General features: G+C 41.8%; 1 protein-coding gene across 3 annotated transcripts; it reads left to right on the forward strand.

Moving 5' to 3' along the window:
* Positions 1-1,990: 1,990 nt before the first annotated feature.
* cep170ba (centrosomal protein 170Ba) lies at positions 1,991-21,538 on the forward strand. 3 transcript variants are annotated; one of them, XM_042388512.1, is made up of 19 exons: positions 1,991-2,243; positions 2,996-3,133; positions 4,810-4,899; positions 5,809-5,887; positions 6,507-6,565; positions 7,554-7,710; positions 11,087-11,215; positions 11,979-12,473; positions 12,560-13,503; positions 13,704-13,862; positions 14,309-14,447; positions 14,567-16,222; positions 17,038-17,284; positions 17,829-17,961; positions 18,201-18,335; positions 18,414-18,502; positions 19,002-19,095; positions 19,184-19,235; positions 19,352-21,538. In XM_042388512.1, exons 2-19 carry the CDS (start codon positions 3,029-3,031, stop codon positions 19,573-19,575), a joined length of 4,986 nt encoding a protein of 1,661 aa, XP_042244446.1. In that variant the 5' UTR covers positions 1,991-2,243; positions 2,996-3,028; the 3' UTR covers positions 19,576-21,538. The 3 variants fall into 3 exon arrangements, with proteins under 3 accessions (XP_042244446.1, XP_042244447.1, XP_042244448.1); XM_042388513.1 differs by having other exon boundaries at positions 13,704-13,823; XM_042388514.1 differs by lacking the exon at positions 13,704-13,862.
* The last annotated feature ends 35 nt before the right edge of the window (positions 21,539-21,573 follow it).

A 21,573-nucleotide genomic window follows, 5' to 3' on the forward strand; every position in this document is an offset into this window, starting at 1 on the left:
AAAACAACTTTCACACATGAACATCGCCAGATGTTTTGTTAAGTTGTAATCGGGAGCAAAGAATGACATAGACTGACTACTTCAAAGTTGGATTTGAATTGCGTTAGACAATTTCACGGTAAACTGTAATAATTAGTGACACAAATTTAACTTTTCAACAACGAGTCAACATTATTCCATTTACAGCCTGACGCGGTGCCGTAACTCATTTGAACAGTTTGAGCTCGTTGCCACGCATTAATCTTTTTACTGACTGTTCACCTGTACCTGGGATGTTTTTCTGTCTCACTGTGCCAACGTGAAACACAGCCGGATCAACAAAGTCCTGTCCCCGTGAATAGAGCCAAAGATCGTTTATAAAGAAGATGAATCACCCGGTGGTGAAAAGTCTGGTGTGATCTGCAAACATGGCCCTTTAGTGTATTTGTTTTATAAATGTGTTAATGAGTTCAACACCTCCAATTTTTAATCTACTTAGTGCTGTCATAAATTCCTACTGGGCAGCCCTACAAAACCGTTATCCTACTGATCAGGTGGGTCATATATTCGTAGATAGACAATGAAGTAAGTAAACTAAATAAAGAATTATATTCATAATGAATGAAAAATTGAAGTACAAATATGCCATCATTTAAAATAATGTTACATTTATTAACTAGAACAAGATCATATGAGATTATCACTATTAGAAAGAATCAAGAAAAAATACATTCATGCTGCATCTGAAGGGAACAAGTTATATAATCTCTACTGTATAATAGTTAACTCAGTTAGTTATTTTTGTGTTGGTCTTTGAATTGAATACATCAAATGATGTGATCTAGTTACACAGAAAAACTGAAAAACACACAATGGCAAAGAGAAATAAAAAGAAATAGCATTGCCTCATTCTCAGCAATATGTTTGTCTAACTTCTTGTGGGTGGATTTTAATGTGATCATTTAAATAATAAAATAATTGAAAATCTAAATTAAGAAAAGAATAAATAATTAAATATCTAAGTATCAGTAATAACTGTCTCTCCCTAAACATAATTAGCTAATAGAAGAATACTATTTGTTGATTGGTAACATTCATGTATTTCTATTCACCATATTAGCTTCTGCCTTCAAATCTCATAAGACTGTTTTATGATCCAAGATATAAGACAACATATAGAGGGATGTTTTTATTTTTATTTTCCAGTGTAAAGGATTCAAGGATTCAAGGACAGTTACATTTATACTTTTCAGTATCAAATGCTACTATGAGGAAATTAAATTGCGTTCCCCGGTGTTGGTGAAAAGGTAGTGTAAATGCACAGGTATCAAATCAGTTAGAATCAAGATTAAGGTTTAAAAAATAGAATAAAATTTTATTTAAAAAAAAAAATTGATAATGAAAAGAATCTAGTGTGCAAGGTTGCTTTGGTACGGGATTGAAAAACTGTAGCAGCATTCATGAAAATGGATTGTGCAAAAGATATAAGATATAAAACTGACTAATGTTCCACAAAACAGAAATACAGAATAGACAGAATGCAGTAGTGCAAGAGGATCAGGTGATCCAGTGATTGACCATACAACTGTTGAGGTAGTACAATTGTATTTTGTGTGTGTGAGTGTAAACAGAAAGTTGTCAGAGTTTGTCAATGGCAGATGGTTTGATAGTGGTTGACAGTAGCCTGTATCTCCTTATAGCCAATAAAGTCTATCATATGACAACACAAGCCTCTTGCTGATTAAATTAAATTAAACAGGATAATAATTATACATTTTAAATGCCCAAACGTAACACCAATTTTGATTAAAAATCCACATACACTCAACATGTTCTGAGCGGTTAACTCTTAACTGTACGGTGACGAATAGGTTTAAATAAATGTACAAAGATATTACTTTCTAAAAAGCAAAATATTGTTGTTAAAATTCAACTAGAGGGCGTGCTGCTCACCATGAGAGGCTTTCTTTATCCGGAAAACAAACAGAGTGAGAGCTCTTCCTTCCGCGGCACCTCTCAGCTCGAGCTCGTAATGCGTTTTGATGGGACTCGTCAGCTACGTCACCGTGTCGGGAGAAGAGGCGTTGGAGAGTTTCGCCCGGCTGACATTCCCCGAGGAAGAAGAAGGTGTGCTCGACATTTACCTGTCCAGTGTTACCTGCTGCCCTTGTTGCGTTCAGAAACTTGTCGGTCGTCGAATTTCAGCAGCTCTCAGGGGTTAAACACTGGCTTCACTTAGGAGTAAGACGGAGAAGGCATTAAAGGTAACGTACGTCCTTGGTGGGAGCAAATCATTGGAAAAAGCTTGTTTCAGTCTAGCCGGAGGCTCACTAACGTTAGCTAAACAACCTCAGTGTCACCGCAGTCTCCTGATTAATTTAAAACAATACTTGTGCTGCTATTACGAGAAAATAAATATGTTTTAATTTAAGATATAATAAGCGATATCTGGCTAATATTCCTATGGCAACAGTGTTAAGTTATTCAGTGTTACAGGAAGTGTTGTTAGCTAACGTTACTCCAAAGCGCCACATTGCAACAGGTTACCCAGCATGCTTAATTATACAGACATTATTAATAAAAAAGTCTACATTCCTATCCAAGTGTATTCCTCATTTAATCGCCTGCATTGTTTGAATATGCTATAAATACATGTACAGGAAACCTGTCTGACCCTAACCTGGCTGACTCACCAGCACTCAAAATATGCTCAGAGAGGTTATTTCATTGCATTACTTCAGGAGTTAAACAGCCAGACAAGAAATGGTTGAATAAACAGGTGTAGCTCAGGTGAGATGGTAACTTCCCCTCAGTAATCTGTATATTGAAGCATGTTTTTAGAAGAGACACCCGGCATTGTTCAGCAACACAGGTGTTGAATTATTATCATGCCTCTTGAATGCCACCTCAACTTTCCTTTACTGTGAGTGAAATGTCATCCTGGTCAATTTTTCCTTTTTAAATGTTTTTCTTCTTTTCCTCTTCTCCTTTTTTGTTATTATTATCGTCCTCTCAGGATGCAAAGAAGTTCCTGACTCGTGGCCCCAACATGAGTGTGACATCATGGTTTCTGGTCAGCAGCTCTGGCACACGCCACCGGTTGCCACGGGAGATGATCTTTGTCGGCCGGGACGATTGCGAGTTAATGCTGCAGGTGTGTGTGAGGCGTGGTACTTTTTTAAAAGTGTGTGTGCGCTTGCTCACTTGATGACACTGAAGAGAAGAAGTGTGTGTTGACACAGCAAACACCAGCAGAGTGTCTCATGTGAATCCTGACTGCTGTTCACTATAATCTGTCAAAAATGCTCAAGAGTTTTATGACCCCTCACTGATGTCTGACAGGACAGCACGTCACATAAGTATGTGAAACAGCAGCGGGAGGTTCCTATCGACGCTTTGTGTGCGTAACCTGGTGACAGCGCCTTCATGTTTCCAAAGATAGCCTTTCAAACAGTGACTTACAACGCTGGGTTGTTTTTTCCATGCTGTGTCTGTTTAAAAAGAAAAAAAAAACACAATTTCTTTGTGGTTTTTGTATAATATTCTCCCTCCCATTTTCTTCTCTCTGTATTTAGAGCAGTGAAAGAGGAATGTTGCCTCAGAAGAAGTTGTTTATACTTCCCTCAGTCAGTATGTTATGCTCAGAAAAGCCCTGCCAACCACAGAGGTTGGTTAGATTGAAAAGTTGCTCGTGTCCACATTTAGGCGTCGCCGGATCCTGGAAAAACCTCAGCTTCTCCCAGTCTGAGATGATGCAGACTTTCTGTTGCTCTGCTTATGTGTTCAGAACTGTTTCCTTACTTAGCACACAATCAGTTTCTGCCACAAACTATCTTTAACCCTTTAATCTTTTGTTTTTTTTGTTATGTTTATAACTCAGTGCATTCCCCCCCCTCCCTCCCTTCCTTACTACAGTTGAATGTCTGTAACTCTGTCTGTGACAATCCTGCTTGGCTTGAAAAGCAGAGATTGAGTGTAGTGAAGTCATAAAATAGCATTGCTGAGGGCCTTGACTTGAATGTTTGGACTTTCCATGACAACTGGTCCCTGATGAATGTCTGTTTCTCCGTGACCAGTAATTAGACTGTATGTCTTCTACATTATTAGTGTCTGTGTTTTGTCTCTTGTTCAGTTGTGTATTTATTGTTTCCCAGCGCCAGAGCTAACGTTTTCTCTTTGATAAGGGGGGCAAAGTGAAGCAAATTGTTGTCAAACAGCCAGGGGATGTTGAGTCAGGAATGTACAGTTGTTAGTGCTGCTGCACAGTTAACCTAATCAAACAGGTAGACTGATTGATTAACACACCATTTCAGGCGGTGCAGTGTTTACAAGAAGTTATTTGAAAGTGCACTGAGTGGATAGGACAACACAGGCACAGGCCGTACACACAGCCTCTGAACGCTGTTTATTTCAGCTTGTGGCTGGTGTGTAAGAGTTTATTACATCCCTATAAATGGACTGTTGAGGGATGGTGGTAATTTTGTAAATGAGTTTGGCAGTCATCCTCAAAACCTTTGTGATTTTTGTGACAATAAGGCTCAGAGTGGTTAATGAGCAGAGAGAAGGGAGAGTGAGTCAGTCTGAATCAATCACTCACTTTGTACCTAATTGATGAAAGCATATTTAGAAGTAAGCACATTTCCCCCCTGGTTAATGGCAGGTTGACCATGTACACAAGAACAGCAGAAGATAAGGACAAACTATTATGAGGAGTAACTTTTTGAAGAGTTTGTATCCACTCTCAACCCCTGAACAAAAGACCGCTGCTAAATTAGAATCATACTGTAGGAATGATGTCAACCTTTTCTTTACTTTCTCTTTACTTTGCAGTCTCGAAGTGTGGACAAACAGCACGCTGTGATCAACTACGACCCAAACACAGACGAGCACATGGTGAAGGACCTTGGCAGTTTGAATGGGGTGAGTGAGTCCATCTCTAGAGTCAGACAACCTCCCTGGGCCCGGAGTGATAAAGGAGCCAGCCGCTGGGCTCCCTGAAGGCTCCAGCCTCAAGTCCACAACAATTCCCCCCGTACAAAATACGTCTCTGTGTGCCAGAGACGGTTGGTAGAACAGAGGTAATCAGGAGACTGGATTTTCCTGTTGGCCAGAATCCCCTTTTTTTCCTCCTATTCTCCCTCTCTCACTCTGTAGCCCCCCCCCCCCCTCTCCCTTCACCGCTCTGTTGCCACTTCATTGCACCATTATCCCAATAAAATCCAGAGTCGAGCAGTGGGAGAAACCGTTCATTGTTCTCGGTTTCTTTTAGCCTTTATGACAGCAGCCAAACTAATCAGAGCAGAACAGTGCAAAGACCTGTAACAGAAATTCAACATGGCTGAGTTTCCCCCCCTAATTATCTACATTTATTCTGGCTTGAAGAAGGCCTGCTCTCCCATTCTCTCCTCTGCGCACTGTCAGCTGGTCTTTCTTCACATTTAGTGATCTGAAGATAAACTCTGAAACCTCTGTCTCACCGGTTGTTAGTTTATGCAGAAGATAAATGAATGGATCAGCAGCTTAAGTACTGTTGCATGTGAATTTGTGTGTATTTATTTGTCTGTTTCTCTCTACACATCCACCTGGCCGTTAAGCATTCTACAAAAGTCGAGACAGCCATTGCATAACGACATAATCTCATCAGAGTTTTAATGTGCTGGTGGATTAACTTTCAATGGGCCAAAAAAAGGGCCAGCTGCAAAGCACCTTACGGTATCTGGATACATGCCATAAGGAATTAGAGAGCCTGTCACCTGTGAGTCAACACCTTTACTTCATTGATAACTAGTGAAAATCTGAGCTTTGATGTTATTTTTCTCTGTTTTGCAGACTTTTGTGAATGACCTCAGAATCCCAGACCAGACGTACATCACCCTCAAGCTCTCAGATGTCATTCGCTTCGGTTATGATATCCTTTTTATATTGCTGATATGTTTTAGTTGCATCCGATTTGTCATTGGATGTGTGTAATTCATGCAGCACATACTTTCTGCTATTCAGTTTAAGTCGGTGATTAGCAACCCACAGTGAAAGCTAGCAGTAGGCAGCTGCTCAGTCACAAATATTTTACATATTCTTTTCCCTCTGTGGTCTTTGGCTCCATCGGCATGTTAATCCCCTGTGGTTTTTCAGTCAGGGGTTTCAGATTATGGTCAACTGTGGACGCTTTGACCCCCCGAGCAGAAAACCCATGAATGGTGAAATTTAGTTTAGATAACAGGGTGGGAAAGCTGTTTAGAGTGCAGAGGCATTAAGGAATGTTTGTTAGCAGAGCTGAACACACAGCATGTGGCATGTGATGTTACACGTTTCAAGGAGTGGGTCGCTGAAGATATGAGCTTGTTTGAATTGCAACAGGACTTTACTGCTTATCTGTTTCCCTCTTTCTTGCAAAAAGTAGAAGAAGGTACTTTTGACCTCCTCAGGAGGCAAGGTGGAAACTAGAAATGAATCGAAGTTACTTATTTATATATATATATATCAATCATATTGTTTTGTGTGTGTTTGTACTTTAACTTCTCCTGCACATGCTCATGTATATATCCTGGAGAAGAGTCAACACAAAGTCCCAGAAGAAGCTCTTAAAGTAAGTAATACCTTGTAGGCCTATTTAAGGCTAGCAGTGCTGAAAAGGCTTTTGGGAGAAGTGCTTGACAGTACCTGTACAGTGTTGTTTTCATCATCACTGAATGTGTTAATAATTTTTTATAAATGATCACTTATCCCACAATTCATCAGGAATTATCACAAAGTCCTATTACAGATCCTTATTTCTGTTAAATTATTGGAGTCCATCATAATATCCTTAATCTTACTCTAGTTCTTTCAATTTACAATGAAACCAACAGAAAGGAAAGTGCACGTAAGAAGCTGTAACGAGGAAATGTTTGGTGTTTTACTGATTATTTAAACAGTGAGTTGATTCAATAATATTCTGTCTGTCGACAAATAATTGACTAATCATTTCACCACTAAAATCTGCAATAACTTTGTGCAACCTTTCAACTTAAAGCATCAAGTGTTTTGTTAATCACACCCTCCTCTCACTCAGTTGGTTCCTGTGCCAACAGTTATTACTCATCAGCTCTTTGCCTTGAAACAAATTTGATAACTGATTAATAGTTGGAACAGGCCTTGTTTGCTGCCTATTTATAATACCTTTGGTGATCTTTTATAATGCTTTGCCTTTGTCCTTTGCTAAGTAGCTAACTGCCAGCTACACTTAGAGGAAATGATAGGCACTACAAAAGGTCACGTAGTGTTTAAAAGCCCATTCCATGTAGACAAGGTATACACTGATAATGTATAATTACCTGTCGATCTGTTATTTTAATGTAAAAAGATGCAAATTGTAATTAAGTGTAAACATTCATTTCTACCTGTTGAAACTGGTAAATGAATCCATTTTGTAAAGCGTATCCATAGTTAACAATAAGAAACAGGAGCTAACGCTGAGGAGAAGTCCCCGGAGGATGTTCTTCCTTACATTGTATATGTGTGAGGACAGTTACATCTGTACTGATTGTTGGCAGACGGTTTATCTAATCCTGTTTCCCTCCTGTCTCTGTGTGCAGCATGAGAAGTACACCAGCCAGTTGCAGCTTAGTATAAAAGCCCTGGAGGCCAAGGTGAAGGAAGCACAGCAGCTCCAGAGCTCAGAGAAGAGCAAAGATGCTGTCTCAAATGTCAGGCTACCGGACAGGGCTGAGCGAAGAGCCCAATCACTAACAGGTAAACAACTCAGTCCACACATACTCCATCATAGCCGATATTACCAGGAAGGCAGCAGGTTTTGTGACAACAGAAGTAGGTTAATTGTTCTTGCTGCCTGAGAAGAATTGTTTGAACTTAAGTGGATTTGAATACCATGTTCACACACACACATGAGGAAGAGGAAGTCTTTGGGTCCACATGTGCTGCCTGACTTTGGCTGTAGATCCCCTGATAAGGCTGCTTTGGCTTCTTTTATTAAGAGCTTCCCTGGTGTGAGATTAGGTTGCCCTGTGAGCTGAGAGGCTGAAGCTACAATCCCATGGTGTAGGTAAAGAAATAGAACTTGACATCCAGGAGTTGGGAGAACGAGTGTACATGAGTAAAGGCTTGCCAGATGACTTAAGCGGTGGAAAGTGAAGGACAAGCAGTCTTATCTCTGTCAGCCATGCCTGCCTGCTGACAAGAAGTGGGGTGCTGCCAAACACACCCATGATAGTTCAACACGTGAAGAAGAAGAAAGGTGTTTAAGTTTTCGGTGCCAAGTTGGTACCTTTTGGATTTGTTCCTGCTAATATTCTCAGTGGCTCTCATGCCCTCTCTGCCCTGAGCTGCACTAGGCAAATCCTGATTTACAGTAGTCATCAGTAGAACAGTCAGAGAATTGTTAGTTCAAGAGAAGCGCCGTGTGAATGAAGTTCATTCACACTGACAAAACCCATTCCAGCTGTTGTTGATTTAGCAATTCTCGTGCTTTCTGCGCCATAATCGCCCCTGTGAGCTTTGAGGGAAAACTACAACTAGTGCTTAAAATAGGACTTTTCCAGCACCGGGCTCATATCCCTCAAAGTGCCTTACAAATGTGTCATTGAACTGCAGAACATTTAGTAAGCCGTATCTTAGTAAGACGGCTCCTGCTAGGACGGGAGTGTGGCTGTATCTCCTGCAGCTATAAGCTAACCACAGAGATCCTGTAAACCTGTGACTGCAAACTCCTCGCTGAACATATTCACCCAAACCAGGTTTACTAGGGGACGTGCAGTTACTGACTGCAGTGTGACAGCAGCCTTGCCCTGTGTTGTTGTGACCCAGTTCACCAATGAGATAACTAAACTAGTCTCAAGAAGATAAGGACAGTATTTCATAGTAGGGCTGAATGATTTTGGAAAAAGTATCTAAAAATATCTATTTTGACTGATATTGCAATTGCAATATGATTTGTGCTAGTACAGGGAATGATCATTTTTACATCATTATTCTCATTTTCACTGAAGAACTTATTAAAATGATAATGGTGTGATTTTTGCGGGGATCTGTACCAAACAAAGATGTTTTCTTATGTCTGTAGAATATGATGTGTAGGCCAAGACATCTCTGCAACATGACAATATTTAATTTAAAATGGTATTTTGACACACATTTCGCAGCTCCTGCAATTTGATAAATTGCAGCAGGTCATATTGCAATTTTGATAAAATTCCGATGACTTGTTTAGCCATAATTCATAGTGTTATAAAAATAAAGCTGCACTTGTTTCACACTTTTACAGTGTGTCAGATTATTCTTGCAGATAACTAAAGATACACACCGTCCCTCACAACAACAATCTTTGTTCTCTTTTAGTTTGTTTATTCAAGGGAACATGTCGAAAAGTCTATTGCTATTTTCTTCATAGTGAGAAAGGAAATGTCCTGCACTTTGCTACACAACCAGCCTGTGTATGCATATCTCTGTTGACTTCATGCAAATGGTTTCTCTTTGGCTGAATTTGTTTGACTGGAGGCCTTGATGTAACGTGTTTTCTTGTCTTGTCTACCATGGATGGTAGATGATTGGATGTTTCATATTGATTTTTGTTTGTGTTTTCTTTTAACTACTCAACTCTTATACAATTCTGTCCCTTGCTTGAGTGCTAAGAGAGCTGTGAATATCTTCTCTGTCTGCTCTTGCCTGTTTTCCCCTGCAGCTGTACAGGATGTGGAGTGTGTCCAATTCTCCAGCTGTCTGCAGGGCAGGACACTTCACTTGTACAGTGTGTGACTCAGTCAGTTCTACTTTACTCTGACAAGACTTTGGCTACTCAGTATTCACTATAGTAGCATAAAAGGGATAGTTCACAGTTCCTCGATACAGTACATGAGTACTACAAGATTTAAAATGTCTTAATGCTTAATCTTTTTTAACTCATTGCCCATTGAGTGACTTACTATGTTGTCCAAGTTTCCAAACTAAGCTAATGTAAAACATTAACTAAAAAACCTTGAAAAAGTACATTGGAAGGTTGTTTACCTGGGTTGGCACCATAGACTGTATAAAAGGTTGACACTAGTGTTTATTTGAGAATTGTAACTTTCTATTAGACAACATATTCAGGATGAATAAGAAATTAAAGCTGACAAACCACCAACTGCAGTTAGTACTGCAGTTACCAACAGTCTTTGTTTTTACATCATTTTTCCTTGCTCTCGTGTGCTTTCAGTTGTCTTTGCTCCTTGTTTTAAAATAATAAACCTAACATAGCTCAGCACTTTGCTCAGTTCACTTGAGTTGTGACACTCAACCATGTTTTCTTTAGCTAAAAGTGGAGGATTGTTCAAGGGGAAAGGAATTGGTAACATGCCCTTCTGTTTCCCTCGTCACTGTGTTGATGCCTTATTGTGTGTGTCCAAGGCAACAGCGGTGAAGTGCTTCTGATGCTTGGAATTGTGTAGCCTCCATATTAAACCCCAGAGCACTTGTTTAGCCTATCTATCAGGATGACAACCAGTATCTAGATTATCTGATTAATGCCATATAGGCTGGCTGGCATGTGTGGACTGGCAAGCTAGCGGCTTAACACCAGTTCAGCTATGGCATGAGAGCAATAACCCCTCATTCCACTGATTTCACTTTTATAGAGTAAATACGTAGGTCAGTATGCAAGCAATAATAATCATTATCTGCAAGAAGCGTTGCCATAGTAGTAGTGGTTATCCTATATCATGTATTGTTTTTTTTGTTTTCCTTTGAAGATTAGGATTAGTTTCGTCCCCACTCACATGAAAAGGATTATGTTTTGGTGGTTTGCGTGATACAGTTGGTATCACATCATGGCCCTACTCTCTTCATGTAATGGCAAAATGTGGGAATTCTAAAAAACCAAAGGCTGCGGGTAGTGTAACACTATTTCCTTCTGAGCTCCAACATTGTGCAACATTTTGTTCTTGCAAGACTAAACCCAGACACAACATTGTTTTATCACGTGACAAACACAAACATGTAACCTCATTAATACAAGAGACTGAAAAACTTCAGTTCTTTGTCTTTTACCTTTACTCCCTGTGCCTGAATGTAGCCATGTGGCTAATGGTGTGTGTATGTCTGTGTTTGTGCCTGTGTTTGTGCGTTTGTCTTTTAGCTGCCACAGATTCTCCGATATCCAAGCCTACTCCTCTGTACGGCCAACCGTCCTGGTGGGGGGAGGATGAGGACCCAGCCAACAAAAAGCAGATCAGAGGTGGAAAATCGCCAGAACGGGAGTCCCCAGGTCAGAGAATGTGTCTTATATTTTTATGAATATATATACAAGCCACTGATTTAATTATGGCTTAATTTATTAGCGTTTATATCTTTAAAGCAAAACAGTTATTTGTACTCTAATTGATTGGATATTCCCACATGTGTGAATTGGATCATAATTTGAAATGACATGCTTTTCTATGCCATTGCTATCTGATGCCCTTTGTGGGTCATTGAGAGATGGATGGTGTAAAGCCCAAGGCAGGTCTCTGGCTGCCAGTTGTGGACTGTTAGCCAGATCATACCATGCCAGGCCAGTGGGCAGTCCCTGTCTGCCTCGTGATGGATTATGACCCTCTAAACTGCTGGAGGGGGGAGGAAGGGTGATTGTTTGCCTCATGTTGCCCAGGCTGAAACAGATTATTCCAGCACAGCTTCCCTCCACTGGACTCTGAGCTCCTAAAGTGATATTTGGCCACATCCAACTGGCACCCAAAGAGCAAGTGACTGATTTGTTTTCTCAGCCTTACAGCTGGAATCTTCATGTTATTTGTGGCTCCCAATTTCAGGGATTATGTAACTGTGACATTCCAATCATCTCAATCAGTTTCTTTACTTCTGAAGTTTGAGTTTTAAGAACTTGAAACAAAATAGCATATCACATACATATGCTTCTATAATTAATATCAGATTAGTATTCTGTCTGTAGTCGTAGATTACAGTATGTTGAACCATCACTGATGCTTGCTGTAATGATTTGCTGTAATCTCATCATTCTTTATTGCTAACAGAGCCTGCTAAAGATGTATCCAGATATGAGGTCAACGGTTCTCTGTCTGACAGTCAGGCCAAGTCCATCTTCTCCTACCGCCGAGAGCCCAGCTACTTTGAGATCCCAACGAAGGAGCTCCAGCAGCGATCTCCCAAGAAACAGGAGTCGCAGGTTCATGAGGTTCCAACTAAGGACACTCCAGATCCCTCTGAGTCTGTCCCCTCTACCCCCACACCTCCCGTGGTCCAAAGCCATGCCTCCTTCACCATTGAATTTGATGACTGCATGCCAGGCAAAATGAAGATCAAGGACCACGTGACCAAGTTCTCTTTCCGCCAGCAGCGCAAGCTGCCTTCCACAGATGTTGTTACCACACCCACTGAGGTGATGTCAGCAGAAAGCAAAGTTGCTGATTGGCTGGTCCAAAGCAATGCTAGCATGATAAGGAGGAGGTCAAAGGCTGAAGACATGTATAGCACCAACAGTGACCCGTCACTTCTAAAGACTACCAAGGGTGAGTCCTTCTGTTTATGTTTACCAAGACTTTAATAGCAATAATTTGCCAACTCTCAAGCTAACTTGTTGTCCTTCCATCATCAGTAAACCACGGTGAGGATGGCACGCACAGTGATTCAGGGGATCCTGCAACCAATGGAAAAGATATTCTGCAGTCAGAACCTCAGATTGGGTCCAAGGTGTCTCCACAACCCCTGAGAGCCTCCCCGCCACAACGCTTCACCTCCCCTGACTCTGAGGAGCCTTTGTCCTATTCTCCTACAGAGTCTCAGTCCCTTTCCAGCCTTGGCAAGGCTGATCCTCAACAAGCCTTTGTCATTGAGTTCTTTGATGATAACTCAAGAAAGAAGCGTTCCCAGTCCTTCACTGGTAACACTACCCCACCTGAGCCATCAGGCCCCAGGGTCCAGCTGGAGAAGGCAAGGAAAACCTCGAGCCCAAATGGGGAGAGACATGTCCCGTGTCCAGCCTCCGCCACTCCCCCAACCCAACGATACACTGTCCCCCTAAAGGGCTCTGCTTCCACAGGTCCCCAAAGAGCTGGCTCTCTAAGAAGGGAGAAGACAGAGGACCGGATCAGCACAAACTTTTCCTCTCGCTCTTCATCCTCTGTTTCTGTTAGGCCTTTTAGCAGCGTGGGACGGAGATCCAAACTTGGCCAGGAATTTACTGCCGAATTGCTCAAACAAGCAAAGCAGGCCTCTACTGCCAGCTGGGAGAAAAATACATCTAGTCCCCCAACAAAAGCCCAAACAGGGACAAAGGTAGCATCACAGTCTGATCAGAGGTCACCTAGCCCTCCTTCATCTAATGCTCCCTATCAGCCCCAGACATCCTCCCCTATCCACCAGCCTGTTCCCCTCAAGGCTCCCATGATGCCAATGGCATCTCAGAGTGCAGAAGTCAAGAGTTCCCATGGTGGCCTCAGAAACGAAGAGGAAGACAGTCTGAGTGACGCAGGAACCTACACCATTGAAGCTGATATCCAAGATAAAGAGCTAGAAGAGGCACGGAACAAGATCGATCAGGCAAGTTTCTTTCTACATGTAATGTTCTCTTTTTCTTTGTGAATCGTTACTGTGACACAATCAGAACATGTTGGTTTTGCAATTCATCAGTTTCATCTATCTCTTGGGACAAAGTCCCTTTCAGAATGAGCCATGGAAATTGGCGGTCCCAATCACTCCATTCCTGCACTTATCCACTTGCAATGCTTTATTCCTGACAGGTGTTTGGTGTTCTTGAGAGCCCAGAGCGAACCAACCAGACTGAAGCAGAAACATCAGCAACATTTAGGCCTGTTATTGGTCAGGGCAGGGAGCAGCATAGGCAGAGTAGCTGTGGGGAGGTGAGGCCAACTCCAGAACAGGGACAGAGTCTGGTAAAGGTAAACCTTCCTACAGGATGGGATCAATAAATTGATTGAATAATCAATCATTTTTACATCAGTTCTTAAGGCGATTAATGGATGTGTTGGGTCAGTAAGCTATAAACATTTAAATGGGTAAATCAGCTTGCATTGCTGTCTTGATTTGCCTTCTTGGTGTTTCCTCTCTTTTTTGGTGTATCTCTCTTTTGATTTCTAGATTTGCCTCATCTCACAGATTCTGGGTTCTTCATTGTTTTGGTTTTTCCTCTAACCAAATGTAAAGAAAAAACAAAATCCATGTTTTTGTGGAACTTGTACTACATACTTACCTATGTATCTTCTTCTGTTCATCATATTAAATGTGTTTCCTACTAAGGGAATCATATAATTATCAACTGTACTTTCTTCAATAATCTGTTATCTTTTTTATGGATACTGAATAAGTTCTATGTTTTCTCATGCAGGTTCAGCGAGCAGGTGCAGTGTTACAGGGGGCTCCTAAGTGGATGTCTTGCTGGGCCAGCTTGGCAGACAGCTACACGGAATCTGGCCCTTCGTCTGGCCTCTTTGACACCCCTTCCCAGATGGAGCTGTCAGGAGGGGGTAAGCCACCTGACGAGACATGAGTCTATTTGAAATGATAATGAGATGCCCTGATGAATATGAATGATATTCCGTTTCAGTATGTGTGGTTAATATGCATTAAAACTGTTTCATTTCAGCACGAGGTACAATCATCCACAAGGCAACGCTCAGCAGAAGTCATGACAGCGGCGACTCTGAAGGCTCAAGAGCTCGCCGCATCCTGCCCCAGGTACCGCTGGGGGAGAAGAATGACATTCCAGCTCCCAGCATTCATGTTCATTATGACCCACATTCAACCTTTGATGTAGGAGAGAATAGCTTGGTCGCCCCAAGGTCTCAGGAAGGCAGTCATAAGTTATCAGTGCAGGATGACGTAGAGCCTGACAGTCTGAGTGATGCCAGTAAATCAGATGATGGTTCCATCATAGAACAGAGGAGAACGCTGTCAGACACAGAAGAGAAGAAAAATGAGGACAAGCCCAAACTCCCGGCCAAGTCTACATCATTCTACATCGGGTCAGGAGAGCCTGTGTCCCGACCAGAACGTGGAGGCTCAAAACCGAACACTCCTAAGACTGAGAGAAAACATCCAACCAAAACCTTCTCAACGGCCACTCTGACCAAACAGAGAGGTAACCAGGACTCTGGGAAAGTCAAGCCCAGTATGTCAGCTCCTATCCTGGGCCAGGGGACACAGAGCCCCGACTTAAAAGAAGGTACAGTATCCCCATTAATCAGACAAGAGAGCTTCACCAAGGAGCGGCCAAGCAATGCCAAATTGCCCAACATCTCCAGCGAGCCTCCTCAAAGAGACCCAGACCCCGAATTATTCCAGGGATCCTGCAGTCAGGACACTCAATCTTACCTCAAACAAACAGAGGATGTTTTGGCTGCTCTGGAGGCCAAACTCCAAGCAGGACAATCAGAAACCACTCCGTCTCCTATGATGGACTCTCTCTCTGGGGAGTCTGATGTGGATACCTCCAGCACAGTCAGCCAGCATAGCAATAAGACCAGGCCAAACACACTGACTAAAAAACCCTCTAATAGTGGCTTCCACAGGGAGAAGTCTTCAGCCAGTATAGCTAGCCAGGAGTCAAATCACCAGTCCTCTACTTCTGAGCGCCTGTCAGAAAAGCGGCGCTCTCAGGGAACAGACAGCAGTAATAAAACTGAGTCTGTGAGGAGACCAGTTGGACTTAGACGTAGTATTGGGAAACGTGGCTCCACAGACCTAAGTGACGACCCTCAGAGCTCCAGTGTACCTTACTCTGATCAAGAGTCAAACACCCGCCAAACCCGCAAGAAATACACTGTGCCCCTTCAAAAGGAGGACGCTAAGAGCTCCAGAGGATCCCAGGCCTTAAGTCGTGCCAACAGCTTGTCAGCCCCAAGACCCACCAGGGCGTCCATGCTTCGACGGGCACGCCTTGGCGAGGCTTCAGACAACGAGGGCACCGAGACAGACAGGCTGTCACAGGAGGCAGACAACATTCCAGCTAAGCAACCCCAGGAACCCAAGAAACTCTCAAGGTTGGATATGCTGGCGATGCCTCGTAAGAGGACAAGCTCGTTCAACACACCCAGCGACACTGAGGCCTCTTCCACCTCACAGTGGACAGGCAAGAGCACAGGATTCTCCAACCGCAGTGCAGAGTCTGGCACCAGCTCGGTTCGCAGGGCCTCTGCTCCGGGGCCGAAACCTGCAGAAAGACCGCAGAAAGCAGCGCTCAGCAAGACACCAATTACTCGCGGACGTTCCAGCAGTGCCAAATATGCCAGTAGCACAGCAAGTGAGTATTGCAGACACACACACACGCATACCTGTTTCACTGAGTGTAAAATATTCGGACTGCTGTAACCATTTACTCGTGTCTTAGTCAAACCGGTTTCCTAGAAAAGAAATGACTTCATACCTGGATTGAAGCGTTACAAGGTCTGTCAATCAATCACAGTGGTGAATTGGTTTGATACATTCATAGGCCTCTATTGTATTTCTTAACAAATGACACTTAAGCTCTGTACTGTAGCAGATTTTTTTCGTTTTTAAGTTTTATATGGGAAGGGAACTGACTCAGTGTTTTTACTAACTCTAACCCAATAACACCTACATTCATACTACTATACTTTCGATAAAATTAGATTTTTGTTCATCTGCACAGTGTTCTCATACAGCGTATGGCAGTCAGTCTTTATTTTCGAGCATGCTATATGAGGATATTGTGGCCATGATGATAACAATATAAGCCCTGTACTTGGCATAATGTGCTTAATGGTGCATATCACTGTTGTCAATATGGTTCTTGTCTGGTACTCAGCTACTGTGCTGTGGAAGTTAACATGCTCATTTTGAGTTTTTAAAAAAGAAAAATTTATATGAAAAAATACAACAAATAAGTTAAAAATACTTGAGCCATTTCGATTCTGCTGTAGAAATGAGCACTTCCACAGCATCTTTTCTGTCTCTTGTTGTGGGGATCGTTGTGACTACATGTGGAAAAACTGGTCTTTTTCTTGGCGGTGTACTTTGATGGTATCTCTGTCTCTCCTGTTTTCCTCACTTCTCTATCCTCATCCTCTTTGACTCAAACCAATTCACGCTGCCAAGGCTCCAGGAGACGACAGAAAGGCTCTGACTATACCTCTACCTCAGACGAGGAGTACGACTCAAACCAGAGCACTCCTAAACACAAACGCTCCCAACCTTCCTCAGCTTCCCATAGCCCACGCAGTCATCCTCGGCCCCAGCCTGTGGTTGCGCTCCGTCCAAAACCCCGCAGCAGAGACTCTGAGGACGAGAACCATGAGGGAGACGCCTTCCACAATTGGTCCTCCCACAGTGCTGAGATTGCAAGGTAAGACAAGAGACATATTTGGATTACAGACGGTTACATCAGTGTGTTTACTAGAGCCTCACTTAAACTTTCATGCAGCCATTAGCATTTATTTGACAGCATTTTCCCATTAAGGACTCATGTGTGTCAAAATTGAACAGTCAAATTGCCATGACAGACTTACTGCCATTAAGTTTATTACTGGAATATTGGATGGGCAGAATCATCACATATTACTGCAGCAGCAAAGTAAAAACCAGCAAGCTCTGATTAAAGTGCTTATAACTTCTTGCCAAAGAAGACATCAGCATTACTGGAATTGTTGTGTGTGGGTGTGTGTGTGGTGACATGACGTTAGAATACTTTTAAAGCGTTGATTATCTGAGTGACAGAAGCTGCAACCTCTCTTGGAACTTTTTGGTCTTTTTATTCTGATACTGTCATGGAACATCTGTGTAAATGTCTAAAGAAAGCAGGGTTTGACTTTGACTCAGTAAAATATGTCATTCTTTTTTTTTTTTTTCTTTTTGGCCATCACTTATAACATGTGTTTCCTCTGTGGTAGGTTGAGTCAAGACCTGGCTAAAGACCTAGCTATCTTAGCCAGAGAGATCCATGATGTGGCAGGTGATGGTGACCCACAGAACTCTGCAGCAGAGAGCAGCACACCTGTCTCCACAGTGACCGCTCATGAACAGGTACATAAAACATTATTCTGAGGTCCGTCGCTGCTTAATCTACAACACAGAAGCACCAAATCTATATCTGATGATTCTTTTTTTTCCTTCTTAACATGAACCATACTTTTTTGTTGAGAAAGTGCTGTTGTTGCAGGTTCTTATTTAGTACATTACTACTACTTTGCCCTCCCAGATCTGGTGCAGTTATGTAGAGGTCAGTATAGAAGACTAATTTCTGAAGTCTAATTGTGTTGCAGCTGGTTCAACGTATTCCAGAGGCTGGATTAAACTACCAGAGAGTCCCACCAAGTTCTGCATCAGCAATGGACACTGACCAGAACTCGAGTGACCATGAACAGACCTCCAGGCAGCGAGCTCGGAACAGAGAAGAGGTCTGACACAACCTCATGTTTAAAACCTCTGATGCTAACACTCGGAGATCGTCATTAAGTGTTTTATTTTTCCTTCAGGTCATTGTGGACAATCTGATGCTGAATCCAGTGTCTCAGATCATCATGGCCATCAGAGAGAACACTGAGCAACTTGCTGGGAAAATTAAGTAAGATGTTTAGAAAACAGACCTCACACACACTTATGTAAACATCCTTCCTTCACATGTTTAGTCAGGATTTGATGAAAAACTTTATTGATCTTTTCTGACAGCCAGACTGCAGAGCCAATAATCTTTATAAATTAGTGTAACTGAGGGAGTCAACACACAGCGTTATAGTCTGTGTGGGTCTGAGAGGAGAGAGATGCAATCTTTTGAGTAGATTAGATGCAGAATAAACATTGGGGCTTGAAAGTTTCTGCTCTAAGATTATGTTTCCCACCTTTATTTAATTAAAAAACAACAGGATGTGAAAGAAGAAAAATATACATTATCACATAACTTGATTGGATTTAGTTTTAGAAAGTCACCACAATTAAAATGTTCCAAGAGGTTCTTGCGCTCTGCTTTCCAGGCTAAAGCAACAATGTTTTGGACACAAAAATGTGAATTTCCCCTTTAAGGACCACTGTAAGTCTAAGAACTGCATTTGGCATTGTGTGTGCAGGGTACTGTTCCAAGACAGGATGGATGTTTGGGAAGAAATTGAGTCCAAAGTTAATTCTGACAATGACGTCCCAGTTGTCAAAACCTCCAACAAGGTTGGTGATGACTTTTTGTACATTTTCAAGCTAAATATATTCCAATAAATGTTGTGTGTTTGAGCTAAGTCAGACATCTGTATTTCAGGAAATCACATCTATTTTGAAAGAACTCAGGAGAGTTCAGAGACAACTTGAAGGTAAGTCACTCCGACCAATTACAGACAGTACACATGATAAATGTTTATCATCTTCATAATACTTTGTTGTGAACCCAAAAAATCAGTTAACAACTACATTTTCTTTTTCTTTCTAGTCATTAACACAGTCGTGGAGCCCAGTGGGCAGCCTGAGGAGACCAAGGCCTCAGCGTCTGCTGTCTCTTCCTCGTCTGGAGTTCGGCCCTCTCGAACACCGTCCTCGCGAGACTGGCGAACAATCCACTCCGCCTCTAAACGCGGTGGCGGCCAGAGGCCCGGCGAGAGTGTCAGGAGAGCAGCTGTGACACCAGATGATCTCAGAGAGGGATATCTGGTTTGAGGTCTGAGACAAACACACAGGTTCTACCAGTCCTGAACTTCTGCTACAAACGCAGCTGCTGGACCATTATGCAGAAAGTGAAACTGAGGAGGGGGGGAAGTGAAACGACTCCTGCGTATCCAAACACACTGCTGCACTATGAGCACTACACACCTACACTGTACTCAGCGGTGTAATACAAAGGCAAACCTGCACTTGAAGCCCTTAAAATATACTCATTGTGAGGCCCTCATATAAGGTGGGAGAACCATAATACTTTAATAAATCTATTTCACATCTAACAGACCTCAGAACTATACTTGATTCTCCGTGTGTTCGACATCAACCTTGTTATTTGCCAATGATATGACCAACATTTCTGATTTTGAAAAGCTTAATGAAATTAATTGGTTTAATGGAAAACCAGCCTGAGCATAATCAACTCAGGGAAATCTTATAAACATGTCTGTGTTCAGTGATAAACTACATTTCTGAAAACATATGAGTCATAAATAGATATTTGTTCTAAGTAGAAGGAACTGCAGTAACAGCTTGCAGTTGTTGGTGTACTGTGTATTCTCAGTAACCCTGTTGCATTTCCTTTTTTTGTTTGTTTTCATGTTTGCCACTTTCTTCATTGTACACCAGATTTAGCAAAGAATGTAAAAAGTATTTATTAGGGGTCTTTCGTGAGGCGCTGTGGTATTTTGTAATTGAGACAAGATGACTTAGGGAGAGATTTGGGAGACTAAAGTGCCAGACCAAGTAATGTTGTATTCACAATTGTGTGTATTTATTCTGGTAACATTTCTCAGTGTAGCGACTTTGTTCAGTTCCGTTCTTCTCATTACATTGACACCATCTATTTTGTCCAGCTGGAGGTGAAAATCCCTCAGGAATGTGCGGTCTGAGTAGAAGCAGGGGCTCAGTCCATAGTTCAGTCACCTGGCAACCAGAAATGCAAGTGGCTATAAAACACTACTACTAGTGAGTTTTTCAGTCAATTCCTCCTGACCCCTCTACTTTTGTGTTTTTATTTGTGTCAAACACAAATGGCTTAAACTTGTTTTTTTTTGTTTGTTTGTTCTCTGAGGTTTGGCTAAAGACAATCATAAAACGACTGACAGGAATGAGACTCCTTTATCTGTGTTCAGCAGTGACACAGTGTTTTGCTACTGAGCACATCACACCACACCTTAACTATCCATATGATTGTTGTTATACACTAAGAGCTATCAGAGCACTGTGTAAGCGTTGATATTTCCTCTCGAGTCATGAGGTCACTTCTGATGGGTCCTCACATGACAGGAGAAGTCATGTAAATTTACCATTGAGGTGTGAAATTTGTAAATCTTGATGTCAGTATGTAAATATCTAAAGATAATCTATATGTCCTACAGATTACCTCTCAATCTTTTGCACTAATGTAGTACATTATCCCCTAAACCCTTATATGCTGCAATCTGAAAGCCTTTACTCTCCTGTGAAAGATTGTAAACATTTGATGCTGTTTAGGCTGAAGCAGTGGACCAGCAAGTTTTTTTTTTCCCCCTTCTTCCCAGGCCAGGTTGTACATCTGATTGTAATCGGGAAGTTCCTCTAAGTGCCACAGAGCTGTGTGGGATAATGTCTCACGCAGCCAAGCACAGTGGTTGTTTACAAGCAAAAATTGAATGTTTGTCCCTGTTGCTCGAAGTGTTGCTGCTATTCGTCTTCTATGGGGATAGTATTTCCCTTTTTTTTTTTTTTTTTTTGCTTTACTCCATCTAAGTCAAAGCTACAGAAAGTCAGAGAGATTAAATTTAACTCTAGTGTGTCAAATTTGTGTCCCATTTTTAATATTCAATTTCAGTTTCACTTCTTTCATGTCAAGTTATATTGTCATCTTGCTGTCTTGTTAGTTGGTCTTTATGTTTGGTTGTGTGTGTAATTTGTTAGGTGATGATTTCATGTTTTGTTTTTTCAAATAAATTTGATTTGCAAAGCTGTTTTGTTTGAATTTTTGTCATATCCTGTACT

This window comes from Thunnus maccoyii, chromosome 16 (genome assembly GCF_910596095.1).
Source record: "Thunnus maccoyii chromosome 16, fThuMac1.1, whole genome shotgun sequence".
Classification (NCBI taxonomy): Eukaryota; Metazoa; Chordata; class Actinopteri; order Scombriformes; family Scombridae; genus Thunnus; species Thunnus maccoyii.

Bases quoted from the DNA above. Each gene is read 5' to 3' on its own strand.
- cep170ba (XM_042388512.1), top strand. From the start codon at position 3,029: ATGAGTGTGACATCATGGTTTCTGGTCAGCAGCTCTGGCACACGCCAC. The intron at 6,566-7,553 runs GTAAGTAATACC...CTCTGTGTGCAG, and splicing joins TCCCAGAAGAAGCTCTTAAA to CATGAGAAGTACACCAGCCA. The intron at 16,223-17,037 runs GTGAGTATTGCA...CACGCTGCCAAG, and splicing joins ATATGCCAGTAGCACAGCAA to GCTCCAGGAGACGACAGAAA.